The 19,051-nt window shown below is 36.8% G+C and overlaps 2 protein-coding genes and 1 long non-coding RNA gene across 4 annotated transcripts; 1 reads left to right on the top strand and 2 right to left on the bottom strand.

Moving 5' to 3' along the window:
• Positions 1-1,112: 1,112 nt before the first annotated feature.
• Positions 1,113-2,828, bottom strand: LOC105323244 (uncharacterized). The gene is made up of 2 exons (XM_011422283.4): positions 2,353-2,828; positions 1,113-1,833 (listed from the first exon to the last, which is right to left on the bottom strand). The coding sequence occupies exons 1-2, from the start codon at positions 2,405-2,407 to the stop codon at positions 1,301-1,303; spliced, it is 588 nt and encodes a 195-aa protein (XP_011420585.3). The 5' UTR covers positions 2,408-2,828; the 3' UTR covers positions 1,113-1,300.
• A 1,766-nt stretch (positions 2,829-4,594) lies between these two features.
• LOC105323245 (serine-rich adhesin for platelets) lies at positions 4,595-15,468 on the top strand. The gene is made up of 6 exons (XM_011422284.4): positions 4,595-4,739; positions 7,779-13,088; positions 13,186-13,277; positions 13,361-13,507; positions 13,605-13,802; positions 14,037-15,468. Exons 1-6 carry the CDS (start codon positions 4,595-4,597, stop codon positions 15,267-15,269), a joined length of 7,125 nt encoding a protein of 2,374 aa, XP_011420586.3. The 3' UTR covers positions 15,270-15,468.
• On the bottom strand, positions 4,733-18,363 carry LOC136275243 (uncharacterized). 2 transcript variants are annotated; one of them, XR_010713767.1, is made up of 3 exons: positions 18,184-18,363; positions 5,906-6,107; positions 4,733-5,641 (listed from the first exon to the last, which is right to left on the bottom strand). It is a non-coding gene; the product is annotated as an uncharacterized lncRNA (long non-coding RNA). The 2 variants fall into 2 exon arrangements; XR_010713766.1 differs by lacking the exon at positions 18,184-18,363 and adding an exon at positions 13,336-13,437.
• Between the last annotated feature and the right edge of the window lie 688 nt (positions 18,364-19,051).

Raw genomic sequence — 19,051 nt, 5'->3', positions numbered from 1 at the left:
TTTTCTTCTTTGGGAGGGGAGGTGGGCATCTTATTGACGTGTGGAAAATTCCACTTTGGCATTTTCATAAATCATTTCATCACTGTGTTCTAGCCTTGATTGGTTTGTTGTTTTACTACAATTCATTACTTATTCTGTTCAATTTCTACAGATTTCTACATTTTCATATTTATCAAGAATTTTACCAGTATTTCCTTGAAAATCAAATGTCAGAGATAACGAATGTATATGGTTAATGTCTTAGTGTCTTGTGGTGAGAATAAAACCGAACTGAACATGAAATCACTACAACCAAATGACGGAAATATCTCCATAACGTTTAATTCGAGAAGCCGTCACACTGAATATAACGGCCAATACAGTAATTGATATTTCCGATGTCGAAAAGGACATTCTACAAATTGAAGTATATCTATTGCCGTTTAAATTGATGGCTAACATTCACTGCTCCTAATAATTACATGGGTTTTTTTTCAAGTGCACGCTATGGTTTTCCCCCTTTAGACGAACGAAAACTTTGGTGCAGACATCTCTAAAGTTTTGCTTCATCAGTACACATCCAGCTTTTACAATATTGTAACAAACCAAAGGTTTTCTGTAATATTTCATTTCGTACCTTGTAATTTTGGGTGACAGCAAAGTTCTGAAGTCGCTAATGTTGCACGTTAGATATACCAGTAAATCGTATATGACCAAAAAAAATGTCTGTTGGTGATACCATAGTATAATATATGTGATATAAGAACGAATGTACAAATCTCAACAAAAATACTCAAAATAAAAACAAGACAATAAAACATTATATTACCAATCAGCCATAATAATCGTGCAATGGTCAATGCAACCGCCTTGTATCAGTTTTCAAATCCACAGGGCATATCAATTAAAAGCCTATATTCGTGTTTTAAAATTGCCTCCACTTAGACTACATGCACTCAGATTAAATTTAATCTTTTTATTAAGTGCTTGCCATGTTCAAGAAGATGGTGTCCAGATAGGATACAATTTGGTGCACTGAGAGTGGATCACGTCACTTGCCACACTGGTGTGGGGGTCAACCCTAGTCACGTAGTCCGGCTGAGTATAAGTGATCACATTAAGATAAAACAAGATCATAATTCATATCATATTTTATTAAAATATATATCTCAATAAAGCAAAAGTTTAGAGTACAAACGGATATAAAAAACATACAATTTTCGCATTTTATTATGCCAAAATGGAATGCGACAAAATCTTCGTCGGTTAATTTTTAGAGTGTGTGGAATTATAGCGATCATAGGGTGGGGTGGCGAGGAGATTAGAACAGGGACCCGGTAATCCAACTATTCTCTGACCCCGGGGGTAGACGATCGACATCGGGCACAGTCAGCACCGGAAAAAGAGAATTGGGCTGGTCCCACCGCTCTTGTTGTCTGTTTCTCGGGAAAAGCCAGCGCTTTTCAAAACCAATGGAATTCACAGAAATGGGTTTCTCAATGGTCCCGTCCACGTTAAGTTTTGAACGATTTCGCAATAATTTTCCAGCGTTTTCCCTCCGTCTCTCCACTTTACAGATGTCTACGTCACAACCCATGCATCTCTGTCCCTGAATGACGTAATACACGGACTGCCGACATCCGGGTTCTATCTGATCGGAGCATTTATACGAGGGACAAACAAAGCTGTCTTTGACAATGTCTGATTGGCCTTTCCTTGTTCCGGACAATGGACCAGCGACGGAGAGAGCGAAGTTCATCAACTCGTTCATTTGTCCCAGAATATCACTCAGACTGCCAGTACCCTCATCATTTCTCGTTTTTATCTTTCTCTTGGAAGAAATGAAAAAGGACCCTGCAAAAACAAAATTATTCTATTTGTCAGAAAAACATTCTGCTGATTTTAAACAACAAACGATGGTTTACTAACAATAAAAAAGATTAGTTTGTTAACACATGTGAACAATTTTATCGTCAATCTGGTTATCCCAATAAAAGTCCTTAATAACTAACCAAATGCAATGTTTGCTCCGCGCGTAATCTAAAATCTCAGTTTACCAAAGTAACTTTAAAAGTTATCTCTTATTTAGAGTTCTATCTAATTTAACTTCCTAGCAGAAAACATAACAGATTTCTAGACGTTTTCACACATCAATTTTTGACATAATTACGTTGACGTTATATCAAACGTGTACACTTCTCACGTGATAAGCTACATGTATGTAAAGAGGCGAGAAATATTTTTTTTAAGTAAATATAACTTGCGACAATTTGAATTCAATTTGAAAAAGAATTATGTAAGAACTAAAAAGTCCCGGATATTCATGTCGTTACATAATATTTAAATTCATTAGGAGCTGCGCAAGATATTTACCCGCTAAGTGTCCTGTACATATCCAGCAGAAGAGAGCCAACACCATGGTCTGCATAATGTTCAGTAATGGCGAAGACTGTCGAATGCCGTTAATATATATTTATAAACATCATATATAAACATCATACGTCGAACACTTTCATTGAAAAAAAAGATCTTTATTGTGATCTAAGTGGACATCAGAGGTCACCACAAGAAACTTGTTTGTTATACCGTCCCCCTCTCCCCTTAAATGACATGAGTGATTGACAGTCCGGAATCCGCGTGATCGACGTGAACTTGTCGGACAGAGGGCGCTATTTAATGCAGACCGTTAGGGGGACAGCGTGCGACCCACTCCGCTGGCGTGGGTGTACAGAGCTGTCCTCTTGTTCCCCCAGCAACCTGTCCCGTGGGAAAATTCTTAGAGGGGCTGACATTTTTGGGAATCTTCGTGGAATGGCTCCTGGAAAGGGTTATGGAGATCATTGATACAGAACGGTTCCTAGTACAGATGGATGGGTTTATTATGATATATCATACAAGAAGTTATCAATTTGTAATATCAGTTTCTAAATAAAAGCTTATTGTAATAATATATATAGATGATGGATCATAATATATGTTTCTTCTTTGCATATCTGCATGTACTAGTACCTGAATTATTATGATACATGAAGTTGAGCATTTCAGCAAATGGTGTTTGTTTGGTGGGTTTTGTTTTTGTTTTTGTTTTGCTGATCCTTAGTGTACCTTGCTTGCATTAACAACTCGACATGGCGTATCTACACCCCAAACCACCCCAAAACTGATTAAAGAGTGGTGGATGGTCGTGGCATTTTCAGACTAAAACAGTCTCCTTTAAAAGGAAACATTTTAATAAAGTTGTAGTAAAGTAATCAATAAAATAAACCAAATATCAAACTTTCCATAGAAATAAAAGAAAATACCATTTTTCTCGAAAATAAGATATTCTTAAAAATAACCCTTGTCGTTTGGTGTCTCCACCCTCAAACACATAATAAGAGGTTGTAAATCGATAAACGCTTTTATACTTCCATAAGGAATATCATTTTTTCTGGAAAAGTATGAGTTTGAAAATATGTTTCTCAGAAAAAGATGACCCAGATTCCTAACCAAATACTTAAGCAGAGTATTCAAGATATTAAAGGGCGTTTTATGATTATTTTTTAAAGGAAAAAAGGAAACTGTGAGACATATATCCTATACATATAAAATTATAAATACATTAACCATATTTAGAATTTCTTTGCGTTGTACATATTCTTTCTTGCCAAAGTTTATCAACAATATACGTACTCTTATAATGGTACAAAAACAAAAACATCTGATCACTGATAAGAACGACTTAGATGTTTACAGGTGAAGAGACCTCTGTGATATGTTAAATTGTCTGTTGCCCTAAAATCCACCACACCCACTACTATACACACATATACTGGTCATCTCTCTGTGACCTTCTTAAATAATAAAAACTAAAACACAAATGCATTTAAAGTTATGACTTTTAAAAGCGTGAGTGTATTTGTATGTGTCACCATTGTTTTGTTTTTGTTTACTGCACTTCTGTACGTCGTACGTTAGGAGGATGTAAATCTATATAATTATGAAGCACTTCCTTTTTTCCAGTCTTCTTGGTAAAAATAAACCGACTCTTCCTGGATGCTAAAACACATTTCAATTCAATGTGAGTTGTATTTTGTTGGATTTTGATCGTGATCTGCACCACGTGACTCTCAGAATTTAATGAAGTGGGCAATCGGAAAGCATTGGGTTTTTGAATCTGAGTGCTTTGAAACCACAATATATGGTTACAACCTAGTTTGTGTTCACACAAGAGGTATGCAAACACCCTTAACACGTGCTCTTAGTGATTCGAATTTTTGGGAGGAGTTAGGGAGGGTTATGCAACAGAAGATGCCGAAGATAAAACTGCTAACGATCAATTAAAATCTGCGCAGGTCTCTTTGAACTGTTATTGGGACGACGACTTAGATCAGGAAGTTTTTCATTGCCGCTGGTTCCATGCTGCTTCACTTCACACCGTTATATAAGTAATGTTTTGCTACAGAAATTCAAAACAGGTACTAAAAGCTTAAGATGCTTGGGAAAGTTGAAGTGCTATCAGAGGAACTGCAAAACAGTTTCTCAAAAAGTTCATTTTGACTAACAGTAAACATGGATAGAAGCATGAGCTTTCATTCCAACAAGATGGAGATATTACAAAGCATTTGAAAATTCGATGTTGTGGAGTTTAATTGGTGATCGAATACAACAAACGTGTTTTGGGATTATGGGTAGATGTCCGAGGAATGTCAACGATTGGCTGAGAGCACTGGTCATTGTCACCATATACAACTTCGTCCATGGTCTTGCCAGTCCCACAGGTATTTTAATACGTTGTTTTAAAGATATTGATAATTTATATTAGGCCATAGCATAATGTACATGGATAGCGATATGTACATGAATAGCTTAATGTGCTTATTGATAGGTAATCACTGGGATGCCAGGAATCGAAATAATTGCGTTTCAAATATTTAAATCCTAGTTGAATAGACACTATAAAAAGAATTTCACTATCCAAAATAAACAAGTTTTTTAAACACTCAAATAGTTCCTGATTGCCCTTGTCTCCAACTGCGCCATCTTTTGTTTCCTGTGTTCAGTCAAGAGGGAATGTTATCTAATAGTCAGAGAAACTTCAGACCCTGACTTGTCAATTCGACGACACCGAGAAGGCTGTGATGTAATTAGTCAATGGGAACTCTGGCCACCGTATCTCATCTAACCTGCAGATATTGTTGACACTTTTTTACCCGACATTAATTTCTTCTTCTAGCTTTTTTGGAATGGTTTCCATGATATCATGTTAAAAAAATTAATTTCTGAAAATTCTCTAGATATTCTCGTGTTTCTAAAATAAATTGCATCACACTTGTCTGCAAATTTCAATTTTCTTGCTGAAATATTTATCCCTAGTGCAAAAAATACAATTTTTCAAACATAAAAAAGTTCAAGTTGTTTTAGACAAAACTCTGCAAATAAAATAACGTTCTCCATTAAAACAGCGGTTACATCGCCGAATGTTGATGACTTTCCTTATCAGCCCGTGCCTAGTGTTTTTATTAATCACAGTGTGGCTCCAGTAATCACGCTTCTCTGCTTCCAGACTCCCACTATTCGTCTTTATTCTGACCCACCGAGTCTTATCTTGGTTCTGCTAGTAGCTGCTCCGTTCTTCTAGGCTTTGTTGCAGGTTTTTATCCCTTCAATTTGTTACAATGGTCTTTGAAATTTAAGAAAAGATCATTCTTTATATTTGAGTCATGTTATATTTAATATATTTAAAAAGCTAGAGAGAGAGAGAGAGAGAGAGAGAGAGAGAGAGAAAGAGAAAGAGAGAGAGAGAGAGAGAGATGTATTATATCTTAATTGGTTATAAATTTTGAAATATCAAATTTAAATTCAATCATGATAAGCAAACAAACAACAGAGTGACACGTCCTCATAGAGAGTGAGAGTTACATAATATCCATGATAATAGCAATACCCTATATAAAACGAACTGTGTAATGGGATTCAGAACTCGTGGAGCTTTATCAAAGGTCGGAACTCGTGGAGCTTTATCAAAGGTCAGGTTGTACAGCTGTGTTCGGAATTCCTTCCTGGTATCGCCCTGTCGTCACGACCCACAATGCCTCAACAAGGGACCATGATAACCATCTCTGGCTCTTATCTCCCAGTTCCATTTTCTGAAACAGATGTCTGTCAAACTTATATCAAAGTACTCAACAAAAGTACTTGTCAATTTTTATGAGCATTAATATTCTAATTTGATTGCATTTTCTCTCAGCAGAATTTATATTGGTGTGATAACTTTGCGAAATCTGGCTTTATATTTATTTATAGACATAATCATTATTCGTTTACTTTTTTTTCAAGAATTGGAACATTATTTGAATACCTCAGAAATGAGCTGTGAAGTTTTTCATTTAAAACATACGCTATGTAAATGAAACTGAGTTTTTAGAACGAGTCTTATCAAAACCCATCCATTTCAATGTTTTCCTGCCGAGACTTTGAGAGAATACGACAACAACTCGCCAACTAATTAACCAAAAACACGAAGCTTATATAATAAAAGTGTCACAGTTCGAGAGGGGTTATCTGTCTTACATATTGATGAGGGTGTTTCTTGTTCCAGCCTCATGAAAGTTATATTTTTATTTTATTTTGTATTATTAAGCATCAAACAAAATGAAAATAATATGAGATTTTGGGGTTCTTTTCCTCCTTAAATTGTCCGTTGGGTTTATAGGTTCATCCGGATGACTGAATAAAATGTGGACCCATGCGGTCTTTATACGAACTGAATTTCTCCTCTAAAATAGGATTAATGCGAATCATATACAGACTTACTACACAGTAGTATTCTGATAGGAAAATCTGATAGAATTTTATCACACGCTGCCCCCCAAAAAGCGAAAGTTTTATTTCCCTGACTTGCCAGCATTGAGACTCCTGTTGACAATGGCTAAGTGACAATTGTGTGAAGTAAGTTTGAAATAGAAGAGGCTCCGTTATTTCAAGTGGTTCAGGTCGCGGAGAAAGTCTTTTAAGTGTTTAACATGGACTAGATCGTAGATGCCGTGACTTAGGAATCCCAGTCAATCAACGTATGAGAGCTTCTCATGGAAATACAACTGCGTGTAGAATACACAAGAAAAACATTAATTTTGTACACAACAAACGGCTTTTATGAATTGCACTGATTGATACGATAAGATTTATTTTCATTGCACGCTTTAAAAATTTTAACGATTTCCAGAGTAGTTCTGAGTCATGACTTACTATACTCAGGATATTGAGCAGAACTGTTTCTTTAATTTGGCAGATGCTCTGTTTGAAATGCATTTTTATGATTCATCCCTGCTGGAATATCATTGACTTCCCATCAGATTGTGCGTTACTTTTATTGCAGCGTGATTTTCGAGCCCGACTAAAAAGTGTCAAATTCAGCATGGTAATTATTACAGATCGCATTTGCATCAGCGTGCTGTGAAATCGGTTGTAGCAAGAGCTGTAATTAGCCTCAAGTGTTGAACTTGCTCATTGAATATCGTATAATTAATAGGCCCATATTATTCTTTAGAGCGAATAGTTACAAGTATTACGGTGCCAAAATTACGTCATTTGGTCCGTATTTTTCATGGAAAGGCAACTTATCTCTAGCCATTAGATTTATCGATACGAATGTAGATGAACAATTTCCGATGTCAAGTGGATTTCGTAGTAAACACTTTAGTGAAGTGTTAATATTTATGTGTATGATTTCACAAAACTTTAAAGAAAAAACATTGACAACATATTGTATACATTTAACACAAATCAGCTACGTATATGGTTTTTTTTTTTTATTTCAGAAGTTTTGAAATCATCAATGCAATATCTCTCGACCAATCAGACAGGGCCCAGTTCTAATCCAACCACTTATCCAAGGACATCAAACGTATCATTACAATACATACAATCGTCATCAGAAGTGTTTACTAGACTTGAGGAAACTACCGGTGATTGGTACGGGATCTCAAGCTCTAAATATACCAGCGATCCGGAATTCTCACAAAATCAAGAATACTCGGATATAGTTGTGCTTTTAGAAAAACCTCCTTCAGCCACGGAAATCACATCGTTAGTCAATGCAGTTGACAAACAGACCCCATCAAGTAACTATGACCAAATTTGGACCTCTTCGAGTGCATTGGTACGGGGAAGTTTGGCAGAGGGACAAAATAAAAATGACACGACACTGGGTAGTTCAGACCCGAGAACAAACAACAGTAACTCCAGGATGGATTCAATACCCAAACTAAACTCAATGAGCACACAACTTTCAAACATTAATTCAGTAATATCATCGAGCCGTCTTGACACAAAGCTAGCCCCAACCAAATCTTCAAAGGCATCATTATTACCTCATCCAAATGTGTCTTCTTTACAGGAAAATCAGGACATGGCTGAAATGTCGCATTCCTCTTATTCAACATCCGAGTCGTTCAAATCATATTCTAACAAAGAAACACTGTCCTATTCGTTGCAGACATCATTCTCTGGCATTGACCATTCGTTTTCTTCAGTCGACAAGTTTGTAGGCGACCAAACACTGTATCCATCATCCTTAATATTTTCATCCGACTTGCTGTTGAATGAAATATTGTCTCCAATACCAGCACCAATTTCTAACACTTTTCCGTCCGCACCTATGGAGTCACTGGTTGTGATCGAATGGCCAACATCTGTTCATAAAGAAACTGTCACAAAACTCTTCTCGTCTCGGAAAAAATCATCAGCAAAAGACAGTAGCAGCAAAACACAAGGAAACTTTAATTCCACCGCGCATGCATCGGATCACACAGTGTTTCCTAAGCCAAAAATTTCTACTGAACATGCTCTTCCTTTTAAAGTTTCTTCAATGAATACCTCGAAGCACAGTTTAACAGAAAGTCATAACAGCTCTCTACCCTATGGACTTCAACAATCATTTAATACTGAGACATACGTGCTTCTCACCGAAAACCACAGGACAACAGTTCCCATACAGGTTATAAAAAGTAACAAAGGTGGAAGCGGGAACATAGCAGAAAATGAGATAACAAGTACAAATTACAAATCTGCGTCATCTATTTCCACCACCTATTTGGAATTCTATACAGCGTATTACGTTGAAGATAGTTCATATGACAAACATTTACTTCAACCTTCTGAAACAACCATCTTAGGATTATCTGACGTGCTGGACTCTTCAAAATCAACAGAAACTATTCCTACTACTGCTCATTTTCATTCAACTGGTGAGAGTGACAGGCTTGCTTATAGTCCGTTTGAAAAAGAAGAAACTGAATCAACAAGTACGGGAAGAGAACTCTCATGGAGTGACACTTATTCAAATAATATCTTCAGTAATGTTATAAATTCAGACACTATGACTGCTCTTCCGAACAAACAAATTCAAACATCCGCCATCATGTCATCCTCTGTCCAAACCCACAGAATTATCCCTACAAGTACACATAAAGAAGAAAATACAACTAAAGCTGTGGAAAGAGCATTGCATTCTTCATTCGATACAGAGTTTAAAACGAGTTCAATTGATGCTTTGGAACCTAGCTTAAAGATGAAAGAGTCGAAAGCTACAACGAATCTCTATTCAACAAATTCAGATTTTCCATCAGATACAAATGACCAATATAAAACTTCCTCAGAAGTAAAAGTATCAAAAACTTTGATAAATCTACTTACAGCCGATACTGGTTATCTAAAAAGTACAACTTACAAATCAAAATCTAGCACACAATTAGGAGCATCGAAAACTATAATTAATCCTTTTTCAACAGGGTTTCAAACAAGCAGAATTGAGAAACTGAAATCAAGTTCACAGGAGACAATGACCGTGACGAATCTGTCTCCAACCAATACGAAGTCTCAAACAAATACCATTGACCAACTGCAATCTAGTTCACAAGTGGAAGAGTCGACTTCTCGGGAAAGTCTTTTTACATTTGATTTCCAAACAAGTAAAAAAGACAAACTTAAATCTAGTTCTCTAGAGACGGAATTGAAATCTATGAATGTTCGCTTTTCAACCGATACAGTGTTTCAAACAAATACATTTGACCAATTGAGATCTAGCGGAGATCATTTTACAACAGAATTTAACACAAATGAAATTGAAACACCAACTTTTTCACACGAATCAATTACTAAGGCGAATCTTTTTTCAACCGACTTACTGCCTCAAACGAATACTCTTGCCCTGTTGAAATCTGTCAAACAAATGGAAGAGTCGAAAGCCAAAAAGCATGGTTTTACAACAGATTTCCAAACTGATATGATTGAAAAAATAAAATCTAGTTTACGAGAGAGAGAATCCCTATCGAACAATATTATGAATCCTTTATCAACCGAGACAGAGTTAAAAACAAACTCTATCGACGTAGTTCAATCTAGCATACAAGTAAAGGAGTCGAGAATTCTGGAAAATCATTTTTCATCAAAATCTGAGTTTCAAGTAAATCAAATTAAATCTAGTTTAGATGTAAGAAAACCAAACACTACTGAAAGTCATTTTTCATCGACAACTGAAGTGCTTCGAACAAATACATGGAAAACTAGTTCAAAAGTAGGAGAAAGGAAAACTGATTATACGCCAGGCGACCAACTGTTAACCCCACTTTATTTCTACGATGAATTCAATGCAACTCCCATCAACACGGTTATGTTTCAGTCGGTGCATGTCGGCACCTCTGAACAGATAGTATCACCGGTGAAACAGACCATACATTCCAGCGTCACTTTGTCCTTCTATAGCAGCATACTTCAAGATTTGCAGAGTTCCTATAACTCTGACCCAGGGGATGGGGATCATTGGACCACCACCAAAGAACCTTTGCACATCTCTACTGATAACTCTGCAGAATTGTTATCAGCACTTTCAGCAAGTGAGGAAGCTATCGACGCTCAGAGTAAACAAACTGGAGAACAGATGAGCAGCGTCTTTTCCAAAACACTTGTTAAAACAATGAGCTCTCAATTAGCAAGTTCAGCAGATTACAATCTACTCAGTAGTTTTAAGGAAAACAAACTCAGCTCAGAAACCCATGCAATTTATGCCTATCAAAGTAAACTTCCAACTACAGTTGATGATTTGCTCAGCACTGCTTCTGCTACTAGTAATGCAACGACTACCAAACCTTCCGCTCTAATACATTCCAGTTTTGGGGACCTTGTGGGGTATTCATTGCATTCAACAATTGGGGGATATTTTTCATCTGGTGTCTTAAACAGCACTGTGATCAAACTGACAGTTCCGACTATGGAGTCTTCGGTTAATTATGATAAAACTAGTTCGAACTTTACATCCGAAGAAACGCCACTTAATACTAAAATGTCCAGATTTGCCAATAGAAGAGGAGTTGAAAACAGAACCGTAAAACCATTAGATACAACAGATTATTCCATAATGTCTTCAGTCAACTACAATAATGCAGAAATTGCATCACAATCGATATTATCAAGTATGCCTATGTACGCTAATACTCAAATACAAAATTTATCACATGCAGAGACTCTGCCTGCTCAGTCGTCCATTGAAACAAAGTATATGTACCAGGTGACATCAGACTTAAGGACGACATACAACAATTTGCTGTCCAGTTATCCTATATATGTTCCAACAATTAGTGCGAGTTTTTCCAGTGTTCATTCACATCTTATCGACGATGCTGTTAGAACTATGAGTCAAGTAGTCATGTCTGTTGCCGGATCAAATGTACAGTCCCAAGTTAACACAGATCATACGTCGTGTTCTAGTGTAATCGCCACAAATGCAGACTTATCAGTTAAAGTTCAAGAAGAATCGGATGTTTTTGATAGAGAAAGCAGCGGTGTTTATTTTTCATCGTTATATTCATCTGATCGACCTCTACTTGAAGTCTCGTTTTCAAGAGGGGTCACTCCCTTTGAAACAAAATACGTTGGATCATCCATGATTAAAGATATGTTGGGTACTCATGAAATTGCAGTAACGAATGCAATGATAGAGCAAACGACATTCACACCGGAGATTCTTCAAACGCCGAGTTTAACGGTGATGTTTGATTCAGATACGATAGGTCTGTCAAATGACAAATCTTTGAAAGATAACCAAATGTTATCTGCCATACCATCCAAAAGGAGCGAATGGGTTTCAGAAAGCATACATCTGCAGCAAAAACACACAAGTGATCATTCGGAAATTCAGTCTAGCATTTCAGAATCTGCATTTTTACCCACAATCAGCTACAACTGGAATTTGTATGCCTCGACAATAAAAACTATAGCAACGATATCAACATCAGATCACATTAGATTGGAAAGTTCAGTAAAAGGGTCAAGTGACACAACAATATCAACATTAGATCACATTGGATTGGACAGTTCAATGAAAAGTTCAAGTGACACAACGATATCAACATCAGAGCACATTAGATTGGAAAGTTCAGTGAAAGATTCAAGTGACACAATGATTTTAACATCAGAGCACTTTAGAATGGACAGCTCAGTGAAAGATTCAAGTGACACAACGATTTCAATATCAGAGCACTTTAGAATGGATAGTTCAGTGAAAGATTCAAGTGACACAACGTTTTCAACATCAGAGCACTTTAGATTGGATAGTTCAATGAAATGGTCAAGTGTCACAACGATTTCAACATCAGAGCACATTAGAATGGACAGTTCAGTGAAAGATTCAAGTGACACAACGATTTCAATATCAGAGCACTTTATAATGGATAGCTCAGTGAAAGATTCAATTGAAACAACGATTTCAACATCAGAGCACTTTAGATTGGATAGTTCAATGAAATGGTCAAGTGACTCAACAATGTCAACATCAGAGCACATTACATTGGATAGTTCAATGAAATTGTCAAGTGACTCAACTATATCAACATCAGAGCACATTAGATTTGACAGTTCAGTGAAATGGTCGAGTGACACGGGATCCACTGAAAGTTCAGGTGTCTCTTTGAAAGCGAAACCAACTTTACCACCAACTGTATCCACAGTTGCAGTGACATCTCCGTCAATAACAGTGTATCCTTATCCAGAAAATAACCTTCTTGTCATTGAAATTGATGTTAAATTAGGAATAGATATTTCTCAGGAACACTTTAAAGAAAAACTAGAAGAAGGTATGAAAGACTCGGTAGATTTTTTGAACTACTATTTCGCTTTTTTAAAACAAAATTTTGTTTGGCATTTAATGAATACTTTTATTTTTGATTCAAGGCCTCACTACAATCTACGTTGAAGGGATGTCTCAGCGAAGGCGCAGGTCTTCTTCAAAAACTCGAACAAAAGACACTGGAATATTCGTTAAAGTAAGTATTGCATTTGCCCCAAAACATTTGTTTCAATTTTAAAGCATTTTAACTTTACCTGAGATGTCCCTTCTTGGTTTTAGATCAAAGACATCAAGAGAAAGTCTGGAGAGCGGGTGGAAATCATATTCCTTGTAACATACAATGGGATAGTGGTCAGCGCCTCACTCGCGGAGATGGCGTTTCAAAAGATGTCGGACATCAAAATGAGCGCAATATTAGGATATCCAGTATGTCCTTTTAGTGTATTATTTCTTTGGAATAAAAAACTTGTTTCAGCTTTTCCTTCCATGAGTTTTAACAATATTTCCTTTTTAATGATTTCAGGTGGTAGTTCCTGTGAGTAGACTGACCTCCAGAAAAGAGCCCCCCTCTGATGACAGTTGGTGGGGAGGACTGTTCAATCCTTTAGTGATAACTCTCATTGCTGTGCCGACGTCCATTGTTGTGATCGCAACAGTTATTGCTATAGTCTATCAATGCCGATCTAAGTCAATACAGCGATATCCGTCTGTTCCAAGTCAGGTATGCAATAATATAATTCAACAGTCCTGTATGAAAGACATTATCATAAATGTACTCACTTAATTCTCTTCGTGCTGGTTAGCACAATAAGGCCGTCACTAGGGACTTCCATGTTGATCTGTCATAGGCTATCACAAACTGTATGTGTACGGTATTATGTACAATACGTGTACAATCATGTACATACATAAATGTTTAGTGGAGATTCACGTCTTTGTTTTGTTTTGTATGTAGATGGATTCCTTGTACAAGCATAATTTGGTTGTGGATGTCGAGAATGGCGATGTCCGAAACAGAAGAATATTCTACGATTACCCTTCCGATGATGAATTCAGCATGACATCCTCTGAAGCGTTCAACGAAATCAAACACAAATACTCCCAATCAATGCATTCCAAAATCAGAAACTTCGAAAAACTTAACACTAAAAATCACTTCTACAATCAGCTGGAGAAAAAACCGAGTGATGTTGTCAGAAACAAAGTTACATTTGGATTGGATGGTGATGACAATAAGTGTCAGTGTACCAAGACCGACAGCAATGAGTCCAACGACAGTGGAGTTATCGTCGATGCTCCAAAATCACCTGCTCATGAACAAAATAACTTAAAATTGGACGTACCAAGCGTAAAAACTACTCACATTGTTCAGTCTCAAAATGATTCTCAAGCAGCTCCAAAAAGTGTAATTTTGCAAAATCCATATCCAGTGAAGAAGAAATCAAATCTCGTGAATTTGTCCGGGGAACGTGTGACTTCTTGGGTGTTTATGGGAGAAAATACAAATTCAGCCAACGAATGCATTCCAGAGTCCTGTGATTCTAAACAAATAATGACTGCTAGTGACAGTGTAAATCGGATTGCTCATGATAGTAACTACATTCCACCCCAACATGGAGTCGAGTGTCAGGCATCTGACCAAGGCGCTCTACCCGGTGTACAAGACCATTTTTATGAAACTCTTAACCGAAAAGAGCCGTCAAACTGTGATCACTCCACGGGTACCCAAACCCAATCAGGACTCAGTGGTTCGGATGGGTTTGAGTACCTGGAACCGCTCAGACAGCTCCTGCTGGCCGTGGAGCAGCAGCGGCGGCGAGTGCCCCCTGTTGATCAGTTCCTTAACGACGAGTCTGTCTTTAAACAATCTTTTCAGGGAATGTGCAATTTAGAACATCGTCCTCCAATTTCGCCGTCAGTGAAAAGTCCCTCACTACCGTTGAGAAATACCACTGACGGATATAATTGTGAGAGTGATAATAATTGTGAGAGTGATAGTAAAAACGAATCCGATGTTTGTAGCATTGGCTCTGATAAACGAACTCAAAACGAGACGCATGAGAGGAAAGAGCGACAACTCGCCAAAGGGATAGACACTAAGTGTGAAGAAATATCACGCGCTGATTCCTGTACATATGATCAACCATTTCTATACCCTGTAGGGTTTGCGCATACAGCAGAAATTTAGATCAAAAGCTATAAAATTGACTGATCGATTAATATTGATAAAATGTCTTTCATTCTTTCATTCATTGCTATAGTTAATATGGTAATGTTCATGCATACCGGTTTCCATTCACAATATATTATTTTAATCATGTTTGTAAAACTGTTGCCTTCAGTTTCATGAAGAAATTAATATATATTAAAATTTTATTTAAGTCATTGATTGCTTGTTGCGTTCAGTTCTGTGACTTCTGTCTGAAAAGTGTTCCTGATAACAGGATAATACTATTAATTCACCGCATAGATGCCATCGTCGCAAGCCACTGGTTTTGTGTCCATTCTAATTGTAGAAAGTAACATGAATAATAAATAAATTAATGATAATTATCATGCAATCAACGTAAAATAGACTTACCATTACTGGTTTTATAATTGGCATAAAGGGGCATGAAGACGAATGTTATTTTCCATTTTTAATGTTTACAATATTTCATTAGGTATTTGTAAAGCCTAACCAAAATGGAACGTCAGTTTTCAGCTTAGAACTCAAATATCTTGTGCCATGTTTTATTTACACTGGTCAAATATATTGATAAAAGTTCTGTTTTAAGTTTTGTTTGTTCGTTATGAACACACGCAGTTCGTTTATATTTATTTTCCTGTTAATTTGGATTATCTTATTTTCAAACATAAATATTTTCCATGTTCAGTTTTGCACTCAATATGTCAATAAATGGCATGAGCTTTGCTAACATGACAAAAACATTACAAGTTCTGCTTATCTTATAAGTCGACGACTGACACATATATTTTAGTTGACTTTTAGAAAGACCTTTAGCATTTTAAACATAAACTTCTAAAAATTGAATAATCGAATTTTATTTTAGCCCAAATCGTTCCACAGTATTTTGTGCAGTCCATGATTTTTATAGGTCGCTGTAGGTTTTGTAAAACATAGAATTTCATAACTTGTAGACTAATTTGTAGGTGATGTTTATGCAGACACTATTGTTCTTTGACTCAACAATTACTTCATTATTTTCATGGGGGAAAATAAACAACTCTCTAATGTAGGTTTTGTTTTCGTCAGTGCAATGCTCGCTACCTTTATACAGGCATGGTTCTCAAGAAAAGGGTGTAGATGGATCGGCCATGTGCTCAGAAAAGACCAGCACGACATTACCAGAGAAAGCATCTTCTGGACGGCCGATGGCAAAAGGAAAAGGGGCGGGCCAAAATCAACATAGCGAAGAACAGTAGAGAGTGAGCTGAAAAAGATAAAGTTGTCTCGGAGGACAGTGGTGGCAAAAGCAAAGGATGGGGCTGCCTGGAGGGACTGAGTCTGTGTGGCTGCTTTATGTGCCACCTGCCACGAAGAGGCCTAAAGTCAAGGGATTCACAGAAAATGATTTAATTGTTGGAATAAAGAAAAAAAATCAAGCATATACCGGTATTGTACTGGTTAAAGATGCACCTATCTTTGTGGATAGTGGACACATGTACATACTATACTGTAGAGGACTCGGCAATATTTAATCTACGTTTACTGACATACCGTGAAGTACTGATGTACAAATGCATGTACTTTGTAATAATCAGATATATGTTCACACTTCCCTGCCTTTTTCTCTGGGTCAGTGACGTTTCGTGGAAGAGGAAGTACAATTAGGGACAGGGGAGGGGGATCGAGGGGGGGGGGGTCCCGATCAAAAGAGATACACATTCAGATTGACAGAACAGGCACGTAGCATCGTTTTTGAAAGTGGGGGGGGGGGGGGGGGCCAGACCCATCCAAAAAATCTTGCCAAGGAAAAAAAGAGAGAAATTTAAAGTTTCCAAAAATCTTCAAAATCCTAATCCGGGGGGGGGGGTTTAACTCAACTATACTTCCAAAAAAATTCTTCCCTACCAAAATTTTGTTTCCTCCAAATCATAAAACTCCTATTCCGGGGGGGGGGGGAGGGTAACTACAATTTGACTACTCATTTCCTTATTTTCATATCAATTTTTTAATAACTTCCAAAAAAGTGGGGGCCCCCCTGATGCTACGTGCCTGCAGAATGTAGCAAACGATCGAGAGTAGCATAATTTATCTCAACACATACTTATGCATCTAATTAATTTGTGTTTTCCTGCATTTTTATTTTCGAAGACAACTTATTTCGTGAGATAAGCTAAAAAAGGACACCATTGAATACATCAGGAGCAGAAAGTATTGTACTTATAGATATGAATTTATTGTGCCATTTTTTTTCATTTCTTTTTTTCTGAAACAATATAATTCCCAATATCTCTCTCTCTCTCTCTCTCTCTCTCACATTTCTTAAAGCAATACGACACTATCATTGTGCCTCTCAGTGGTATCGACCCATTAAAAGCCCGACTGGGCGTCCTTGACATTCACTAAGTGCCGAGGAGAGCATGTCCCGGGGTCACTGACCGCTCGTTCACTGCCGCGCATTGATTGTCAGGCAAAGAGTGGGTATACACCGTGAGTGGAATCGCCAATTGATGAGCGTTATACACTTCTTAAAACAGGAAAGAAAAGCTATCTTTAAGACACGTTATTCATACTTACACTCATTTTAGTTGTTGGTTTTTTTGCAACTGACTTTCTCTCTCTCTCTCTCTCTCTCTCTCTCTCTCTCTCTCTCTCTCTCTCTCTCTCTCTCTCTCTTTCTCTCTCTCTCTCTCTCTCTCTCTCTCTCCGTGATTACTTTGTGTATTGGTGCCAGATCTAGTAAGCATTAGATAATCTGAACGTACATGACATATTTGGTACCGATCAATGCCTTCCACGCTTCAGGGGAATACCAATTTAAGAGAAATTTTTTTTTGTTTTTCATCTTTCCAAATAAAATATACATAAATTCTTTATTTATTGTAACCATAAAATATTCATAGTTGACTGTCAAAAAGATTGACATAATCTTAACCTGGATATGAATATCTTCTATGAATGGATTTTTCCCCCGAACAGATATCGATTATCTAGATTAAGAAGAACGTTGTACTCGTTTGACGCCCACCATACAAAACAGGGCATCGGCCTCACTCATCCTCCATACGTCCATTAAATATATATTTTAAAATGACTCAAAGAAAACATGAGGTTGTTGACTCCAAACCACTCCGCTCACTGCTAACTATGTAATCAGCAGCATGCATAGAAACATGTGTCGTGGTTAATTATCTCAACGCATGTCATAAAAGCAGACCAGCTAATTGATACAACAACAAAATCCTTTATTTCAAAATATTACCAATTTATTGGTAATGCATTTGTCATTTATCTATTTAAAAACACTGACAAATTTTATGCATGTAATATAAGTCTGTTTCAATAAAAGTGTTCAGTCAATAATGCATGTATCTTCTTTTCTTAATATATGACCAAAAATTTGCCAATAAAAATCTTCTTAAATTGACCAATATTATGCATGTTTTTCAATTACAAAATACTGTAATAAACAGTTTTACAATACAATGATCAATACCCTATTTTTACAATTGGTGACCGATACACAATTTTTACAATCGGTGACCAATACACAATTATTACATTACTCTGACAAACACACAATCCTTACAATACAATGACCGACACACAAATATTACAATACAATTACCGACACACAATTTTTACAACACAATTACCGACACACAATCATTACAATACAATTACCGACACACAATTATTGCAATACAATGACCAATATCCAATAATTACGATACAATGACCGACACACAATTATTACAATACCTACATCGACACACGATTATTACAATACAATTACCGACACA

This window comes from Magallana gigas, chromosome 5 (genome assembly GCF_963853765.1).
Source record: "Magallana gigas chromosome 5, xbMagGiga1.1, whole genome shotgun sequence".
Classification (NCBI taxonomy): Eukaryota; Metazoa; Mollusca; class Bivalvia; order Ostreida; family Ostreidae; genus Magallana; species Magallana gigas.
Note: the sequence above shows the minus strand (reverse complement) of the source record. Positions and strands in the feature narration are given on the sequence as shown.

Coding starts and splice junctions, on each gene's coding strand:
- LOC105323245 (XM_011422284.4), top strand. CDS start 4,595: ATGTTGTGGAGTTTAATTGGTGATCGAATACAACAAACGTGTTTTGGG. Junction 13,508..13,604: donor GCGCAATATTAGGATATCCA/GTATGTCCTTTT, acceptor TAATGATTTCAG/GTGGTAGTTCCTGTGAGTAG. Junction 13,803..14,036: donor ATCCGTCTGTTCCAAGTCAG/GTATGCAATAAT, acceptor TTTTGTATGTAG/ATGGATTCCTTGTACAAGCA.
- LOC105323244 (XM_011422283.4), bottom strand. CDS start 2,407: ATGCAGACCATGGTGTTGGCTCTCTTCTGCTGGATATGTACAGGACAC. Junction 1,834..2,352: donor ATGTACAGGACACTTAGCGG/GTAAATATCTTG, acceptor TTGTTTTTGCAG/GGTCCTTTTTCATTTCTTCC.